The sequence below is a fragment of the Abramis brama genome (assembly GCF_963993115.1).
Source record: "Abramis brama genome assembly, chromosome: 8".
NCBI classification, from domain to species: domain Eukaryota; kingdom Metazoa; phylum Chordata; class Actinopteri; order Cypriniformes; family Leuciscidae; genus Abramis; species Abramis brama.
The window spans coordinates 36,963,410-36,980,060 of NC_139970.1; the positions used below are offsets into that span (position 1 = coordinate 36,963,410).

A 16,651-nucleotide genomic window follows, 5' to 3' on the forward strand; every position below is an offset into this window, starting at 1 on the left:
TTGGGTGTGTGAAAGACTCCAACAGAGATTGTATTTTTTACGAAGACTGGTTTTATGGAGTTAATAGGAAAAGTATGTTCCTTTTTTATCAGTCTGTACTAGAAAGTGTGATCAGATATGGTCTGTCCACTTGGCGGTGATCTTTCTGTAAAATCAAAATCAAAGATACTATATATTGTTCGAACTTCAATGAAAATGATTGGACTGAAAGATATCCTAGTATTCAGACTCTGTGTGAGCAATGCACATTAAATGAGGCAAAAATGATTTTAAGTGACCCATCTCATGTACTCTACCGCTCTTATGAACTCTTACCGTCTGGAAGAAAGTACAGAACTCAAAAACTCTTTTGTACCAGTATCAATTAGACTGCTGAACATGAATTAGTGAAGTCTATTTATTTTTATGTGTATGAGGTGTATGAATATTTTGTGTAATTTTTTAATGTATCAGGTTTTGGCGAAATGCTGGCTATGGAGTCCATTACAAATTTCCCTATCAGGGACAATAAAGTATATTTCATTTCAATACATTTGCCCAAAAATATAACTTTCTGTTATAAAAAACACAACCCCAGCCCAGGTGAAAAAAAGTAACGCAAAAAAAGGTAATGCATTACATTTCTAAAAAAGTAACTAAGTAATGCAATTAGTTACTTTTTAAGGGAGTAACGCAATATTGTAATGCATTTCATAACTTTCCCCAACACTGGTGTTGACGATGTAATAAGTTATGACAACATATGTTTTTACATTGCTTTAACTTATCTAAGTAGCCTATACGTTAAGCAATTTTCAACTGTTTTTATAAGTTAGCCTATACAAGGTTAAAACATTTTTAAGTCAGTTTAACATAATTCAAGTTGAAATGACTTAAACATCCAAATTGATTGTACTTAAAAATTTAGGGCAGCAACTTTTCATTACAGTGTTATAGTGAATTTGTCTGCCAGTTTACCTTGGTATTGGCAATAGGGGACTGCAACCTCATACTGTAAAACCACACTGGATTTTGTCCAATCTTTGCTTTAATGTACAATTGAGAGATTGTATTATCTAAATAACAGGATGTTAACAAGAATTCATTTTTAACAAAGGTGACATTGCCTCAACAAGCCTTCCTAACAGGCTAATGTCCAGTCAGCGGAGCGCTTGTCTCACCTCTTAGATTTAGATCTGCTGAGTCAGCTTTCACTTTCTGTTTTCTCAATCATACATAAAAAAGAAAAAGAAAATTAAGGACCATTTGCACAATGTTTCTTCCCATCTATGAACTACAACACTTGAAACTGTAAACAAGCAAAGCATGTTGTACCTAAACAGCAAACAGCAGTTAATGTAGGCTATGTAAACTAATAAATAAGAGTCAAGGGGCCACTTTTATGATAGCCTAGTTTATGATGCTTTTAGGCTATTGTTAAGTAGAGATTTTAGTCTCTTTAATCTTATTGTCAGTTTCTGTGTTTGTCTGAGTTTGTTTTTTCCTCTCTTTCTAAAACAGAAATGCTGTTTTTGCTGAAGACAGAGGCATCATATAGGCTAAAAATGCTTTGAATGGTTAGTAGACTAATAGTTTTACAAATTCAGTTTTACCTCATGCTAGAAAACTGCCTCATCAGACAAGGTTTGTAAATTAATTAGGTTACATAACAGTGGGTGAGATTAGATAGCCTAATACACAATGTGCTGTTAGATGCAAACAACAAGCATAAATAAGCAACAGTAGGCTAGCCTATAGGTTAAGCAGCTGTCCTTCTTTTGACACGATCTTCGCAGTGACGCGTTAGAATAAATGCAACGCACATATCGAAAACGAACGAATAAAGTCTGTCTCTATACATTAACATTACATTTTAAAGCATAAGGGCGAGCCGGATATCACACAAGCAATGCGCAAACTTTGCTCTAGAGTTATGCTGGCGAAGAAGTCTCAAACCCCAGTCAACTATTCACTACAGAAAGTGAAAGCAAAAACACCTGACGCTGAATTAAAGGTGCATATTCTCTCAGAGACGGTTAGAGCTGAATACAGGTGCTGATAACGATATATAGTATAGCTAGCCTACTGTAACTGTCTTAATTTATTTTCTTACTATTCTTCTTGAGGCCCATTAGGTAAAAAATGAGAAGAGAAAGTAGACTATTTCGCGCTAAACAAGTTGACCCCGCCCGTCTGCTACGTCACAGTCCCATATGGTATTTCTTGTGCACACGTCTATAGGTTGTAGCGTAAACGGTTGTCGAAAATGGATATCCTTTTGAAAAGCAAAATTAAGCTCATCGGTTGGCTTAAATTGGATTGGATCATTATTTTTGCAACATGTTCAAGTGCACGAACTTATAACAACGACAGAGTACGATCATCTTCTTAATTCTATTACGGATCCCAGGGCGGCAGTTATCAAGCTTCTGGACATCATCCATGGAAAGGGTGAAAATGTATGTCGAAATTTTCTGAATTTGCTGAAAAACGATGATGTGAATGAATTTTCTCCTGAACTCAGAGAATGGATCAAAACTGTGGACACTTCAGGTATGTTTTGCATTAAGCACATCTTCGCATATCTCTTAAAAACCTGTGCATAAAGTGGGCCCATTTTAGCTGAAAGGTGTGGAATTGGACAGCAAGTCTTTTTTTATAAGATTGGGTTTGGGAATAACCTACTATAGGCTGTGTTTTCATATAGAGATCATTCGTAAAAAATGTAGGCTACTAAAGGATGTCCGGTTGGTATTTTCATCTTATGAATAAACAGTGTAGGCTAAGTGCAAATTTTCATAGGGTTCTGACATCCAGCCTCAGTAAGAAGTTTTGCCAGCCCAACTTAGAAAATTCGTTATGGTAGCCCACTCATGTGGTCAACTTCAAGTACAAAAAAGTAAATGTAATCAAAAAAGTAGTTTAGCCTATACTTTAAGAATGAACAAAATGGCGTCGATGAGTGTTGTTTAAAAAACAAAACAAAAAACAAAACAGCCTAAAATAAAATTACAATTTATATAAAGCATACGCCCACTTTCAATATGTGCATATTTAATTATTTAATCTGTATTGTATTCCTCTTCAGTTACTCTTTTAAGTAACTGAAGTAAATCTTTTACTCTGTCTTTGATTTTAACTTGCATCACATTGTATAATCAATTGTTTAAAATGTAAGCTATGAATTTGAATGACACTGTCACAATGTGATAAGCAGATAAAGCCATCCATAAAAGTAAAGTCAAAGTTATTTATAGCTTTACAGAAAATCATGATGTTCATAATTTAATTATACATTTATACCTTTTAGCATTTAGCAGATTAGATTTAGCAGATTTAAATGCAGTTTATAATATAAGTATATATTTTTGCCTTAAAACTCACATTGTCTGTGCACTTCCCAAATTCTTTTAACAATGCAAATCGTAGTACACATCTGTATAAATAGATGAAAAACTTTTACTTTCTGATCTCTGTCAAGACCATTATTAATAGCCTTTATAGTCTTTATACACTCTTGTTTTGTCTACACACAAGCATCAGTGCAATTAATCTACAATGCCAAACTTAATTAACCTGCCTTAAAATTCCCTACATTACTATATGTGGGTGAAACGCAGCTTCTAGGTTGTGAAGTGACATCAAGTGTTCCCCTCATATGTTTCACCTTCACTTCAGCTCATTCCATTGTCTTTGGGTTGCCAGGTATTCATTCCAAGGATCAATACACATTAGTAAAAGGATGTATTTTAATTTTTCTTTGTCTACAGATAAAACATTTGTGGTGGCGCTACATTATAGAAACCCGTGACCCTGGCAACACTAGACAAGTTTATTAAAGCTCCTTAAATGCCCTAATTAAACTAAGGACTAATCCTGGCTTGATCTAAGCCCAGTTTGTGAAACCAGGCCATAGCTACTTTATTGAAGCCACAAAAGACAAACCTATTAGGCTATGCCTATAGTGAAAAAATGGCTTCATACATAGGGTGAATTCAGTTAGGCCTTTTAGAGTCATAGCTGGGCGCCGTCAAGTGTCTTCTTTCAGATATAGTTACATTTTCGTGATATTAAACTGTAAAATTCTTCCAAATTATATAGCCTACGCATTGGACTCAATTCTTGTGAACAAACAAACAAATAAATAAATAACAAATCTCAAAATAATATCTTTTTCTAATGTTTCAGTCCAGAAACCCGATAAAGACTGTGAAAAAAGAGAAGCTGCTAACAGGTCAACACAAGGTTAGATTCAATCTTTTTTTTGTTTTTTGTTTTTGTCTCACCCTAAATAGTGTATATGTTGTGTTAAACAGGGCAGATCAATGTACTGTTATGCACTGTATTACTGCCTAGGCTATAGGATGCTTGCATGATTTTTGCCATTTAAAATAACATGGTCTTTCCTTTTTTCTCTCTCTCTAGAGACGGCAAACACTGCGGGACAATCAGGCATCCAAGTAACATGTTAGTGTGGTTTATATATATTTGCAATGGGAAACATAGAGTGCAACAGCCGGTTTCTGGAAGTAAAAACATTTATTTTCTCCATACGGAAATTGATTTTAAAGACAGACCTGTGTGCAAAGAGGTTGTTAATATATGGTATTTGCTTCTGATAAAGCTGCATTATTTCAGCTTATTTTTAAAATAATCGTGTTTCACAGTGGAACTCTTGGTGAAAACTACATTACCCATGATGCTGTAGTGAAAATTATGCCAAACAGAGAGTTGAAAAAAGCAACACACTCCAAAACATGAAGCACTGTGAATAACAATCTCCCTACCCTCTCAAAATACTGAAATGTTTGTATAGGCTACATATGCATATTTTAATCACTATGGGAAATATGAATGAAAAACTACTTCTGGAAACCAGCGACGGTGAAAAAGGGGACGGGCACGGGCACTGTTGCACTCTATTGGATGTATAATGAACAATTGACAGATGAACTGACAGATATTTTTTTGTAAACAGGCAAAATCTCTGCAACTGATGGCGGCCATGTGTTTTCGCCTATCATAACTGGTTCAACTGTAAGCTCCAATGGGATAAATATAAATATGCCGGCAAATTGTAAGTGTAATACATGAGAAACTATTAAAACAGTTTTCGCCTATGTAATGTATAAAATTAGACTCTGTAACAGAGTATATATTAATCTTAAGTAAGCACTCGGAGTTAACTATTTGGGACCAATTTTAAGGAAGATTACATTGCAGTGTCATGTGCAAATCTGGGATACAGATAAATGTTATGTTTTTGGTACTATTGGATTGAGTTTTGTAGAATGTGCCTAGATGAGTTTATTTTATTTATTGTCATGCTCCTGGATTATTCAGACTCAGAATTGTAACTATATTATAACTATATCAGCTGTTTGTTTGACAGCAGACTCAAAGCTAAATACTACCCAAAAGGACTGTCCCATTTTTTAAAATCAGTTCATGGCAGCAATAATAAAACTTGTTTTTTTTTTTTAAACATAATAATAATAATCTCACTATAATCCTATTTTTTTCTAATGTTTCAGAAAGAAGAGAAAACGGTAACAGGTCAATACACGGTTCAGTTCTATCTTTATATTCTTTCCCATTTTGCCTTCGTTTTCGTTTTCCTGTTATTATCTTTATCATTTTATTTTTATATTCACAGATTATCAAAAGTTTCTGAAAGCAAACACCAGTCAGTTGGTTCAAAATGTGAAGAACATTGATCCAATCATTGATGATCTTGACTTGCACAGTGAATCAGTTGCAAATGTGAGAGCGAATCCAACACGCCAGATGAAGATGAGGGAACTGCTGGACTGTGTGAATTGTGAAAGCATTGCCAAGGACCTGGTCAATGCTTTGTTCAAGCATGAAGAATCTCTCATGAAGGAACTGCAATAATAACTGTTGTATTGTTTGGTATTATGTACTTTAAAAAAAAATGTTCTTTCTTAAATGTTTTTAATTGATTGGTGGTGGAGTTTAATTTTTTTTGTATTGAGAACCAATTATATTGTACGGGTAAGAATACATATAACCAAACTGGGCATATAAATTATATATTGCACATAATAAACAGTAGCATAGTTCATATTTCTTTAGTTCGTAAGTTTGTACGTTTTTAAGCTTTGATATCTTTAAATACATTTTAATGGATTAATGTTTTTAAAATGTTTTTCATTCCACTTGACTTTATGATTACAATAAAGATTATAATAATTAAATAAAATATAATGTCTTTTTTTATGACCATCAAATGAGAAACAACTTAACATCACATCAAGCTTTGTTGACATTATTTTTACTGCTTACTAAAGACAACACTTACAGTAATTGCATTCCCAGGATAGTTTTTAACAACTTGCTTAATTGCATGATACAACACACTACCATCCTCTGTGAACTAAAGCAAATGATGTTGTCTCAACAGAACCTTATGCTATTGTTTGTTTTTGAGTTTTAGCTTTAAACTTCATATAAGACACGCATTATAAGTTGGATTTAAAGGAAGATGAGGTCTCTCTTAGGACGACTAATAAACTATATTTAGATATGCTAATTTAGTTGTTAGCACAACATTGAAAATGATGTGAAATTGTGTCAACAATTGTAAGCTATATAGTATATAGTATAGTATATATAGTATATAAAATATATTATTAGCCGTTGTTTAAACCCAATTTTGGGTCAAATACGGACAAACCCAAACATGTGGTTAAAAATGTAATTTACGAATTTAACCCAATGGCTGGGTTTGTCCATAGTTGACCCAAATTTGGGTTGAAACAACCCAGCATTTTTTAGAGTGTATAAACTTTTTCTTTTATACCTTTTCACTATATTTGTTTAATTTAACTATTTGACATAACATCGAACTGTTTAGAACCCATGGCGAAATTATCTTTCAAAATGACGTCATGACAAAAACCCCTCACAGCTTCGTTATCAATACCGTCAAATTTAATATGTAAAATATGTCAAACACAACTGGAGCAGGAACAGAATTCAGCCACTACATAGCTATTACAAAAAGAATGTTAATTTTGGACATGCAATACCGATTTTGAAAATAGAGCAGTAAGATGCCCACTGAGGCCCCCTACCGAACTGCACTGGTCTCATGTCAATAGGCTCTTTAAAATCAAAAAGCTATTACAAAAACACACACTCTGCGTTTTCCTTAAAAACGAAGAAATAGTGCACTTTCCCCACGGTCCCTTACTCGCATCTCCGTCAAGAGCGAGCTTTCCCGGCGAAACTCACATTGCGGCGGCTTTTGAGGGACAGTGCTTATTATATAGAGCGAAAATACGGAAAATTAAGCTTGTGAAACATTGTTAGACTTGCCTTTTTAGCGGCAATAGGGTTTAAAACTACTAATAAACTAACTAACAGAAGGTCGAGACAGCTTCTTTTGAAACGATCTTCACCCATAGAATAAATGCACAGATCGAAAACGAAAGTAAACTCTGTCTCTATGGTATTTCGTACACGTCTGTACAAGGTTGTATAGCGTAAACCTGTTGTCAAAAATGGATAAAGTCCTTTTGAAAAACAAAACTAATCTCATCGGTTGGCTTAAACTGGATTGGATTCTTATTTTGCAACATGTTCAAGTGCACGAACTTATAACAACGACAGAGTACGATCATCTTAATTCTATTACGGATCCCAGGACGGCAGTTATCAAGCTTCTGGACATCATCCATCGAAAGGGTGAAAATGTATGTCGAAATTTTCTGAATTTGCTGAAAAAAGATGATGTGAATGAATTTTCTCCTCAACTCAGAGAATGGATCAAAACTGTGGACACTTCAGGTATGTTTTGCATTAAGCACATCTTCGCATATCTCTTAAAAACCTGTGCATAAAGTGGGCCCATTTTAGCTGAAAGGTGTGGAATTGGACAGCAAGTCTTTTTTTTATAAGATTGGGTTTGGGAATAACCTACTATAGGCTGTGTTTTCATATAGAGATCATTCGTAAAAAATGTAGGCTACTAAAGGATGTCCGGTTGGTATTTTCATCTTATGAATAAACAGTGTAAGTGCAAATTTTCATAGGGTTCTGACATCCAGCCTCAGTAAGAAGTTTTGCCAGCCCAACTTAGAAAATTCGTTATGGTAGCCCACTCATGTGGTCAACTTCAAGTACAAAAAAGTAAATGTAATCAAAAAAGTAGTTTAGCCTATACTTTAAGAATGAACAAATTGGCGTCGATGAGTGTTGTTTAAAAAAAAAAAAAAACCAAAACCAAAACAGCCTAAAATAAAATTACAATTTATATAAAGCATACGCCCACTTTCAATATGTGCATATTTAATTATTTAATCTGTATTGTATTCCTCTTCAGTTACTCTTTTAAGTAACTGAAGTAAATCTTTTACTCTGTCTTTGATTTTAACTTGCATCACATTGTATAATCAATTGTTTAAAATGTAAGCTATGAATTTGAATGACACTGTCACAATGTGATAAGCAGATAAAGCCATCCATAAAAGTCAAAGTTATTTATAGCTTTACAGAAAATCATGATGTTCATAATTTAATTATACATTTATACCTTTTAGCATTTAGCAGATTAGATTTAGCAGATTTAAATGCAGTTTATAATATAAGTATATATTTTTGCCTTAAAACTCACATTGTCTGTGCACTTCCCAAATTCTTTTAACAATGCAAATCGTAGTACACATCTGTATAAATAGATGAAAAACTTTTACTTTCTGATCTCTGTCAAGACCATTATTAATAGCCTTTATAGTCTTTATACACTCTTGTTTTGTCTACACACAAGCATCAGTGCAATTAATCTACAATGCCAAACTTAATTAACCTGCCTTAAAATTCCCTACATTACTATATGTGGGTGAAACGCAGCTTCTAGGTTGTGAAGTGACATCAAGTGTTCCCCTCATATGTTTCACCTTCACTTCAGCTCATTCCATTGTCTTTGGGTTGCCAGGTATTCATTCCAAGGATCAATACACATTAGTAAAAGGATGTATTTTAATTTTTCTTTGTCTACAGATAAAACATTTGTGGTGGCGCTACATTATAGAAACCCGCGACCCTGGCAACACTAGACAAGTTTATTAAAGCTCCTTAAATGCCCTAATTAAACTAAGGACTAATCCTGGCTTGATCTAAGCCCAGTTTGTGAAACCAGGCCATAGCTACTTTATTGAAGCCACAAAAGACAAACCTATTAGGCTATGCCTATAGTGAAAAAATGGCTTCATACATAGGGTGAATTCAGTTAGGCCTTTTAGAGTCATAGCTGGGCGCCGTCAAGTGTCTTCTTTCAGATATAGTTACATTTTCGTGATATTAAACTGTAAAATTCTTCCAAATTATATAGCCTACGCATTGGACTCAATTCTTGTGAACAAACAAACAAATAAATAAATAACAAATCTCAAAATAATATCTTTTTCTAATGTTTCAGTCCAGAAACCCGATAAAGACTGTGAAAAAAGAGAAGCTGCTAACAGGTCAACACAAGGTTAGATTCAATCTTTTTTTTGTTTTTTGTTTTTGTCTCACCCTAAATAGTGTATATGTTGTGTTAAACAGGGCAGATCAATGTACTGTTATGCACTGTATTACTGCCTAGGCTATAGGATGCTTGCATGATTTTTGCCATTTAAAATAACATGGTCTTTCCTTTTTTCTCTCTCTCTAGAGACGGCAAACACTGCGGGACAATCAGGCATCCAAGTAACATGTTAGTGTGGTTTATATATATTTGCAATGGGAAACATAGAGTGCAACAGCCGGTTTCTGGAAGTAAAAACATTTATTTTCTCCATACGGAAATTGATTTTAAAGACAGACCTGTGTGCAAAGAGGTTGTTAATATATGGTATTTGCTTCTGATAAAGCTGCATTATTTCAGCTTATTTTTAAAATAATCGTGTTTCACAGTGGAACTCTTGGTGAAAACTACATTACCCATGATGCTGTAGTGAAAATTATGCCAAACAGAGAGTTGAAAAAAGCAACACACTCCAAAACATGAAGCACTGTGAATAACAATCTCCCTACCCTCTCAAAATACTGAAATGTTTGTATAGGCTACATATGCATATTTTAATCACTATGGGAAATATGAATGAAAAACTACTTCTGGTAACCAGCGACGGTGAAAAAGGGGACGGGCACGGGCACTGTTGCACTCTATTGGATGTATAATGAACAATTGACAGATGAACTGACAGATATTTTTTTGTAAACAGGCAAAATCTCTGCAACTGATGGCGGCCATGTGTTTTCGCCTGTCATAACTGGTTCAACTGTAAGCTCCAGTGGGATAAATATAAATATGCCGGCAAATTGTAAGTGTAATACATGAGAAACTAATAAAACAGTTTTCGCCTATGTAATGTATAAAATTAGACTCTGTAACAGAGTATATATTAATCTTAAGTAAGCACTCGGAGTTAACTATTTGGGACCAATTTTAAGGAAGATTACATTGCAGTGTCATGTGCAAATCTGGGATACAGATAAATGTTATGTTTTTGGTACTATTGGATTGAGTTTTGTAGAATGTGCCTAGATGAGTTTATTTTATTTATTGTCATGCTCCTGGATTATTCAGACTCAGAATTGTAACTATATTATAACTATATCAGCTGTTTGTTTGACAGCAGACTCAAAGCTAAATACTACCCAAAAGGACTGTCCCATTTTTTAAAATCAGTTCATGGCAGCAATAATAAAACTTGTTTTTTTTTTTTAAACATAATAATAATAATCTCACTATAATCCTATTTTTTTCTAATGTTTCAGAAAGAAGAGAAAACGGTAACAGGTCAATACACGGTTCAGTTCTATCTTTATATTCTTTCCCATTTTGCCTTCGTTTTCGTTTTCCTGTTATTATCTTTATCATTTTATTTTTATATTCACAGATTATCAAAAGTTTCTGAAAGCAAACACCAGTCAGTTGGTTCAAAATGTGAAGAACATTGATCCAATCATTGATGATCTTGACTTGCACAGTGAATCAGTTGCAAATGTGAGAGCGAATCCAACACGCCAGATGAAGATGAGGGAACTGCTGGACTGTGTGAATTGTGAAAGCATTGCCAAGGACCTGGTCAATGCTTTGTTCAAGCTTGAAGAATCTCTCATGAAGGAACTGCAATAATAACTGTTGTATTGTTTGGTATTATGTACTTTAAAAAAAATGTTCTTTCTTAAATGTTTTTAATTGATTGGTGGTGGAGTTAAATTTTTTTTGTATTGAGAACCAATTATATTGTACGGGTAAGAATACATATAACCAAACTGGGCATATAAATTATATATTGCACATAATAAACAGTAGCATAGTTCATATTTCTTTAGTTCGTAAGTTTGTACGTTTTTAAGCTTTGATATCTTTAAATACATTTTAATGGATTTTTTAAAATGTTTTTCATTCCACTTGACTTTATGATTACAATAAAGATTATAATAATTAAATAAAATATAATGTCTTTTTTTATGACCATCAAATGAGAAACAACTTAACATCACATCAAGCTTTGTTGACATTATTTTTACTGCTTACTAAAGACAACACTTACAGTAATTGCATTCCCAGGATAGTTTTTAACAACTTGCTTAATTGCATGATACAACACACTACCATCCTCTGTGAACTAAAGCAAATGATGTTGTCTCAACAGAACCTTATGCTATTGTTTGTTTTTGAGTTTTAGCTTTAAACTTCATATAAGACACGCATTATAAGTTGGATTTAAAGGAAGATGAGGTCTCTCTTAGGACGACTAATAAACTATATTTAGATATGCTAATTTAGTTGTTAGCACAACATTGAAAATGATGTGAAATTGTGTCAACAATTGTAAGCTATATAGTATATAAAATATATTATTAGCCGTTGTTTAAACCCAATTTTGGGTCAAATACGGACAAACCCAAACATGTGGTTAAAAATGTAATTTACGAATTTAACCCAATGGCTGGGTTTGTCCATAGTTGACCCACATTTGGGTTGAAACAACCCAGCATTTTTTAGAGTGATATAAACGTTTTATTTTATACCTTTTCACTATATTTGTTTAATTTAACTATTTTACATAACATCGAACAGTTTAGAACCCATGGCGAAATTATCTTTCAAAATGACGTCATGACAAAAAACCCTCACAGCTTCGTTATCAATACCGTCAAATTTAATATGTAAAATATGTCAAACACAACTGGAGCAGGAACAGAATTCAGCCACTACATGGCGATATTGGTTTAGCACGAGTGAAGAGAAGGAAGGAGTTTGAACCGTGGCCTATCCTGTTGGCGTTCAGCAAGCAGGGAAAAATAAAAACAACTGTAGGCCTAATTGTGAAAAAACAAAAAACAAGGTGTACATTTTCAAACCTCTTAGTACAAAAATACAAACTGATCATAGTACTTGTGACACAGCTATATTCTTTCAAAACCTGATCCCATGCTTTCATTCAGTTATACACATTTTCACTCCACATAATTGTTTCAAACATAAGATTATTGTAATATGTAATGAAAACATTTGGTTTAATCATTGAAACACAACAGTATGATCTTCTTTCAATTTGGTACTTTGAACAATCATTTAATAGCAACCAATGCAAGATACATTTGGCGAGAGTTACACTTTCAGTACAATAAAAATGGATGTTTACCTTAAATTACATAACTGACTTTAAAAATGAGTTAAATCTCGTATATTTTATTTAAAAAAAGTTGAAAAACAAAACAGAAATGTATTTACTGAAGACAGGCATCATACACAATAATGTTTTTTAACGAATGGTTTACAAATTTTAGCTCATAGAAAACTGCCTCATTTGACAAGGTTTGTAAATTAAGTTACATAACAGTGGATGAGATTGGCCTATATAATGTGCTGTAAGATGCAAACAAAAAGCAGATAAATAAATAAACTAATAAACTAACTAACAGAAGGTCGAGACAGCTTCTTTTGAAACGATCTTCACCCATATAATAAATGCACAGATCGAAAACGAAAGTAAACTCTGTATCTATGGTATTTCGTACACGTCAGTAGGCTACAAGGTTGTATAGCGTAAACCTGTTGTCAAAAATGGATAAAGTCCTTTTGAAAAACAAAACTAATCTCATCGGTTGGCTTAAACTGGATTGGGTTCTTATTTTGCAACATGTTCAAGTGCACGAACTTATAACAACGACAGAGTACGATCATCTTAATTCTATTACGGATCCCAGGGCGGCAGTTATCAAGCTTCTGGACATCATCCATGGAAAGGGTGAAAATGTTTGTCGAAATTTTCTGAATTTGCTGAAAAATGATGATGTGAATGAATTTTCTCCTCAACTCAGAGAATGGATCAAAACAGTGGACACTTCAGGTATGTTGCTTTGGTGGCTAAATGAAACACATTGTGCACATTCTTTGCCTATTAAAAACCATTAATAGCTATTAAAAAAAGTAAGTGGCCTCTTAGCTTAAAGGCGTGGAACTTGACAGTAACAGTCTTTTTATATGGATTTAGGAATAGCCTACTAGCTGAGTTTTCGTATAGAGATCATTCCTGAAAATGTAGCCTACTTAAAGATGTCCGGTATTTTCATCTTATGAATAAACAAAGTGTATGTGCAATGTTTCACAGGGTTCTCACATCCGGCCTCAGTAAGAAGATTTGCCTGCCCACTTTAGTAAATTCGTTATGGTAGCCCATGTGCTCAACTTCAAGTAGGCCTATAGCTAGGCTACATAAAAAGTTAATGTAGCCTAATCAAAAAAGTAGTTTAGCCGACTTCATGAATGAACAAAATGGCGTCGACGACTTTTGGTGTTAAAAAAAAAGAAAAAGAAAAAAAGCCTAAAATAAAATAAAAATAAAAATTTCTATAAAACATACGCCTTAGACATAGTCCCATACCATGCATGCTTGAGCTGTTTAAACTGAAAGCAACTTGCACTGACATATCTTAATAGCCTATATCAGTGCCATTGTTTTGTCTCAAGATGCACACAATGTTTACCCTGGAAATCCAGAGTTCTGGAAGTAAAACTACATTACCCATGATGCTGTAAAAATTACTCCAATCAGAGTAGAAAAAAGCAACACACTCCAAAATAGCTCTTTATCTCCGCCCACTCCCATGAAGCACTACGAATGATGTAATCTCCCTACCCTCTCAAAATACTGAAATATAGACTATATATACACATTTTGCATACACACACATACACACACACACACACACACACACACACTATATGCAGTAGTTTTATATTTATCCATCGTAATTTGATTATGCTTTTCACAATGCTTCATGTGTTTTTAATTCTTTCCCTCACTAAAAGTTAAGTAGGCTACACAGTCTTGTACCTTTGTCTTTTTGTCCGATTTTCATTTCTTTGCTTAAAATCAAAGTTTGTAGTGTTGTGATTCACCTCATAACCGATTGGCTTGTTTCATGTCTTAACAAAGACTATTTTAAAATCACTATGAGAAAAATGACTGAAAAAATATTACGGACCCAGCGATGCTGAAAAAGGGGACGGGCACTGTTGCACTCTATTGAATGTGTAATGAACAATTGAACTGACAGATATTTTATGTAAACCGACTAGGCAAATGAGTATATATTAATCTTAATTAAGGACTCAAACTATTTGGGACCAATTTTAAGGAAGGTTACATTCTGGTCAAACAATGTCATGTGCAAATCTGAGATACAGAAAAAAATATTTTTTTTGTTACTATTGGATTGAGTTTTGTAGAATATGCCAAGATTAATTTATTTTATTTAGTGTCATGCTCCTGGATTATTCAGACTCAGAATTGTATCTATTACTATAGCCTTTATCAGCCATTTCTTTTACTGCAGACTTATCAAACTTATTTATTATTATAACTTATTTAAAAACGTGATCATTTAAGTTGAGAAAACTTAATTTCTTTAGGTGTTACCAATTGAAGTAATTTTTTTAAGTTGATCCAACTGTTCGCTTTTTACAGTGTTTACTGCAGATTTATCAAAGCTAAATACTGCCCAAAAGGCATAAATTAACTCAATTCATGGCAGCAATAATAATAATAATAATAATAATAAAAACATAAATAGGATTATTGTGAGTTTATTATTTTTCTAATGTTTCAGTCCAGAAACCTGATAGAGACTGCGGAAGAAGAGAAGACGGTAACAGGTCAATACAAGGTTAGATTCAATCTTTATATTTTTATTTGCCTTCATTTTCCATTTCCTGTTATTGTTTTAATTTTTTATTTTTTATATTCTCAGATTATCAAAAGTTTCTGAAAGCAAACACCAGTCAGCTGATTCAAAATGTGAAGAACATTGATCCAATCATTGATGATCTTGACTTGCACAGTGAATCAGTTGCAAATGTGAGAGCGAATCCAACACGCCAGAGTAAGATGAGGGAACTGCTCGACTGTGTGAATTGTGAAAGCATTGCCAAGGACGTGGTCAATGCTTTGTTCAAGCATGAAGGACCTCTCATGAAGGAACTGCAAAAATAAAGGTTGTTTTGTTTGGCTTTATGTACTTAAACAGTTTTTTCCTTAAAAAAAATAATGTTTTTAATAATTGATTGGTGATGGAGTTTTAATTGTTTTTTGTACAAGTTAGAATAAACCAAACTGGGCATATAAATTATATATTGCACATAATAAACAGTGGCAAAGTTTGTATTTCTTAAAGTTTTTAAGCTTAGATATCTTTAAATACATTTAAATGTATTTTTTTAATGTTTTTCATTCTACTTGACCTTTTAATTATAATAAAGATTATAATAATAAAATCAAATATAATGTATTTTTATGACCATCAAATGAGAAACAACACTTTTTAGTTGTGTGTTTAGTTTGTGATTAGTTTTTAACAAATGATTGGTCAATAATTGAACAACTGCATGATGAATACTACCATCCTCTGTGAACTAAAGCAAAGTTTTAAGCAATTTAAACTTTTTTGCTGCCTACCTCTACCATTATATACACGAAGACACACATTACAGTTGCATACATAAAGGTAGATGAGGTAAGTACATTTACTAACAAATTAGATTTAGATACAAATTTACTTGTTGGCGACGTGTCATCTTATAGGCCTACTGTATGTTACAGTGAGACATAAGCTAAAAGATTTGCTAATTTAGTTATTTTAGCACAACATTGAAAATGATGTGAAATTGTGTCAGCAATTGGAATCTATATAGCAACCTGTTATAAAAACATGAAAAATATCAAATATGTTATTAGCCTAAAAATTACACGATATACTTTGTGGTTTTTTTTTTTGTGTGTGTGTGTGGGTTTTTTTTTTACATTTGTTTACTTTTTGCTATTTTACTTATCTGCGAAACTGCTTAGAACCCACGGCGAAATTATCTTTCAAAATGGCGTCATGATTAAAATCCCTCACAGATCGTTATCATTCCCGTCAACTTTAATATGTAGTTATTTGCCCGGTTTCATGCACAGCCGCGTAGAACTGTCAAACACAACTGGAGCAGGAACAGAATTCAGCCACTACATGGCGATATTGGTTTAGCACAACGAGTGAAGAGAATGAAGGAGTTTGAACCGTGGCCTATCCTGTTGGCGTTCAGCATGGCACAGGTAAAAATAAAAACAACTGTAGGCTAATATGAATTACAAACTGTTGTTCA

At 33.4% G+C, this 16,651-nt stretch overlaps 2 protein-coding genes and 1 long non-coding RNA gene across 4 annotated transcripts; all 3 read left to right on the forward strand.

The window, feature by feature from the left end:
- Nucleotides 1-2,174: 2,174 nt before the first annotated feature.
- Nucleotides 2,175-5,755, forward strand: LOC311088997. The gene is made up of 6 exons (XR_014607609.1): nucleotides 2,175-2,532; nucleotides 4,168-4,224; nucleotides 4,405-4,446; nucleotides 4,958-5,056; nucleotides 5,514-5,535; nucleotides 5,636-5,755. It is a non-coding gene; the product is annotated as an uncharacterized lncRNA (long non-coding RNA).
- A 1,438-nt stretch (nucleotides 5,756-7,193) lies between these two features.
- On the forward strand, nucleotides 7,194-11,442 carry LOC311088426 (uncharacterized protein). Of its 2 annotated transcripts, none has more exons than XM_084122504.1 (6): nucleotides 7,194-7,791; nucleotides 9,422-9,478; nucleotides 9,659-9,700; nucleotides 10,212-10,310; nucleotides 10,768-10,789; nucleotides 10,890-11,442. In XM_084122504.1, coding segments are annotated over exons 1-5 (486 nt in total). In that variant the 5' UTR covers nucleotides 7,194-7,505; the 3' UTR covers nucleotides 10,770-10,789; nucleotides 10,890-11,442. The 2 variants fall into 2 exon arrangements, with proteins under 2 accessions (XP_083978630.1, XP_083978631.1); XM_084122505.1 differs by having other exon boundaries at nucleotides 7,235-7,791; nucleotides 10,768-10,800; nucleotides 10,890-11,027.
- A 1,531-nt stretch (nucleotides 11,443-12,973) lies between these two features.
- Nucleotides 12,974-15,667, forward strand: LOC311087749 (uncharacterized protein). The gene is made up of 3 exons (XM_084121147.1): nucleotides 12,974-13,355; nucleotides 15,118-15,174; nucleotides 15,259-15,667. The coding sequence occupies exons 1-3, from the start codon at nucleotides 13,070-13,072 to the stop codon at nucleotides 15,498-15,500; spliced, it is 585 nt and encodes a 194-aa protein (XP_083977273.1). The 5' UTR covers nucleotides 12,974-13,069; the 3' UTR covers nucleotides 15,501-15,667.
- Nucleotides 15,668-16,651: the final 984 nt, after the last annotated feature.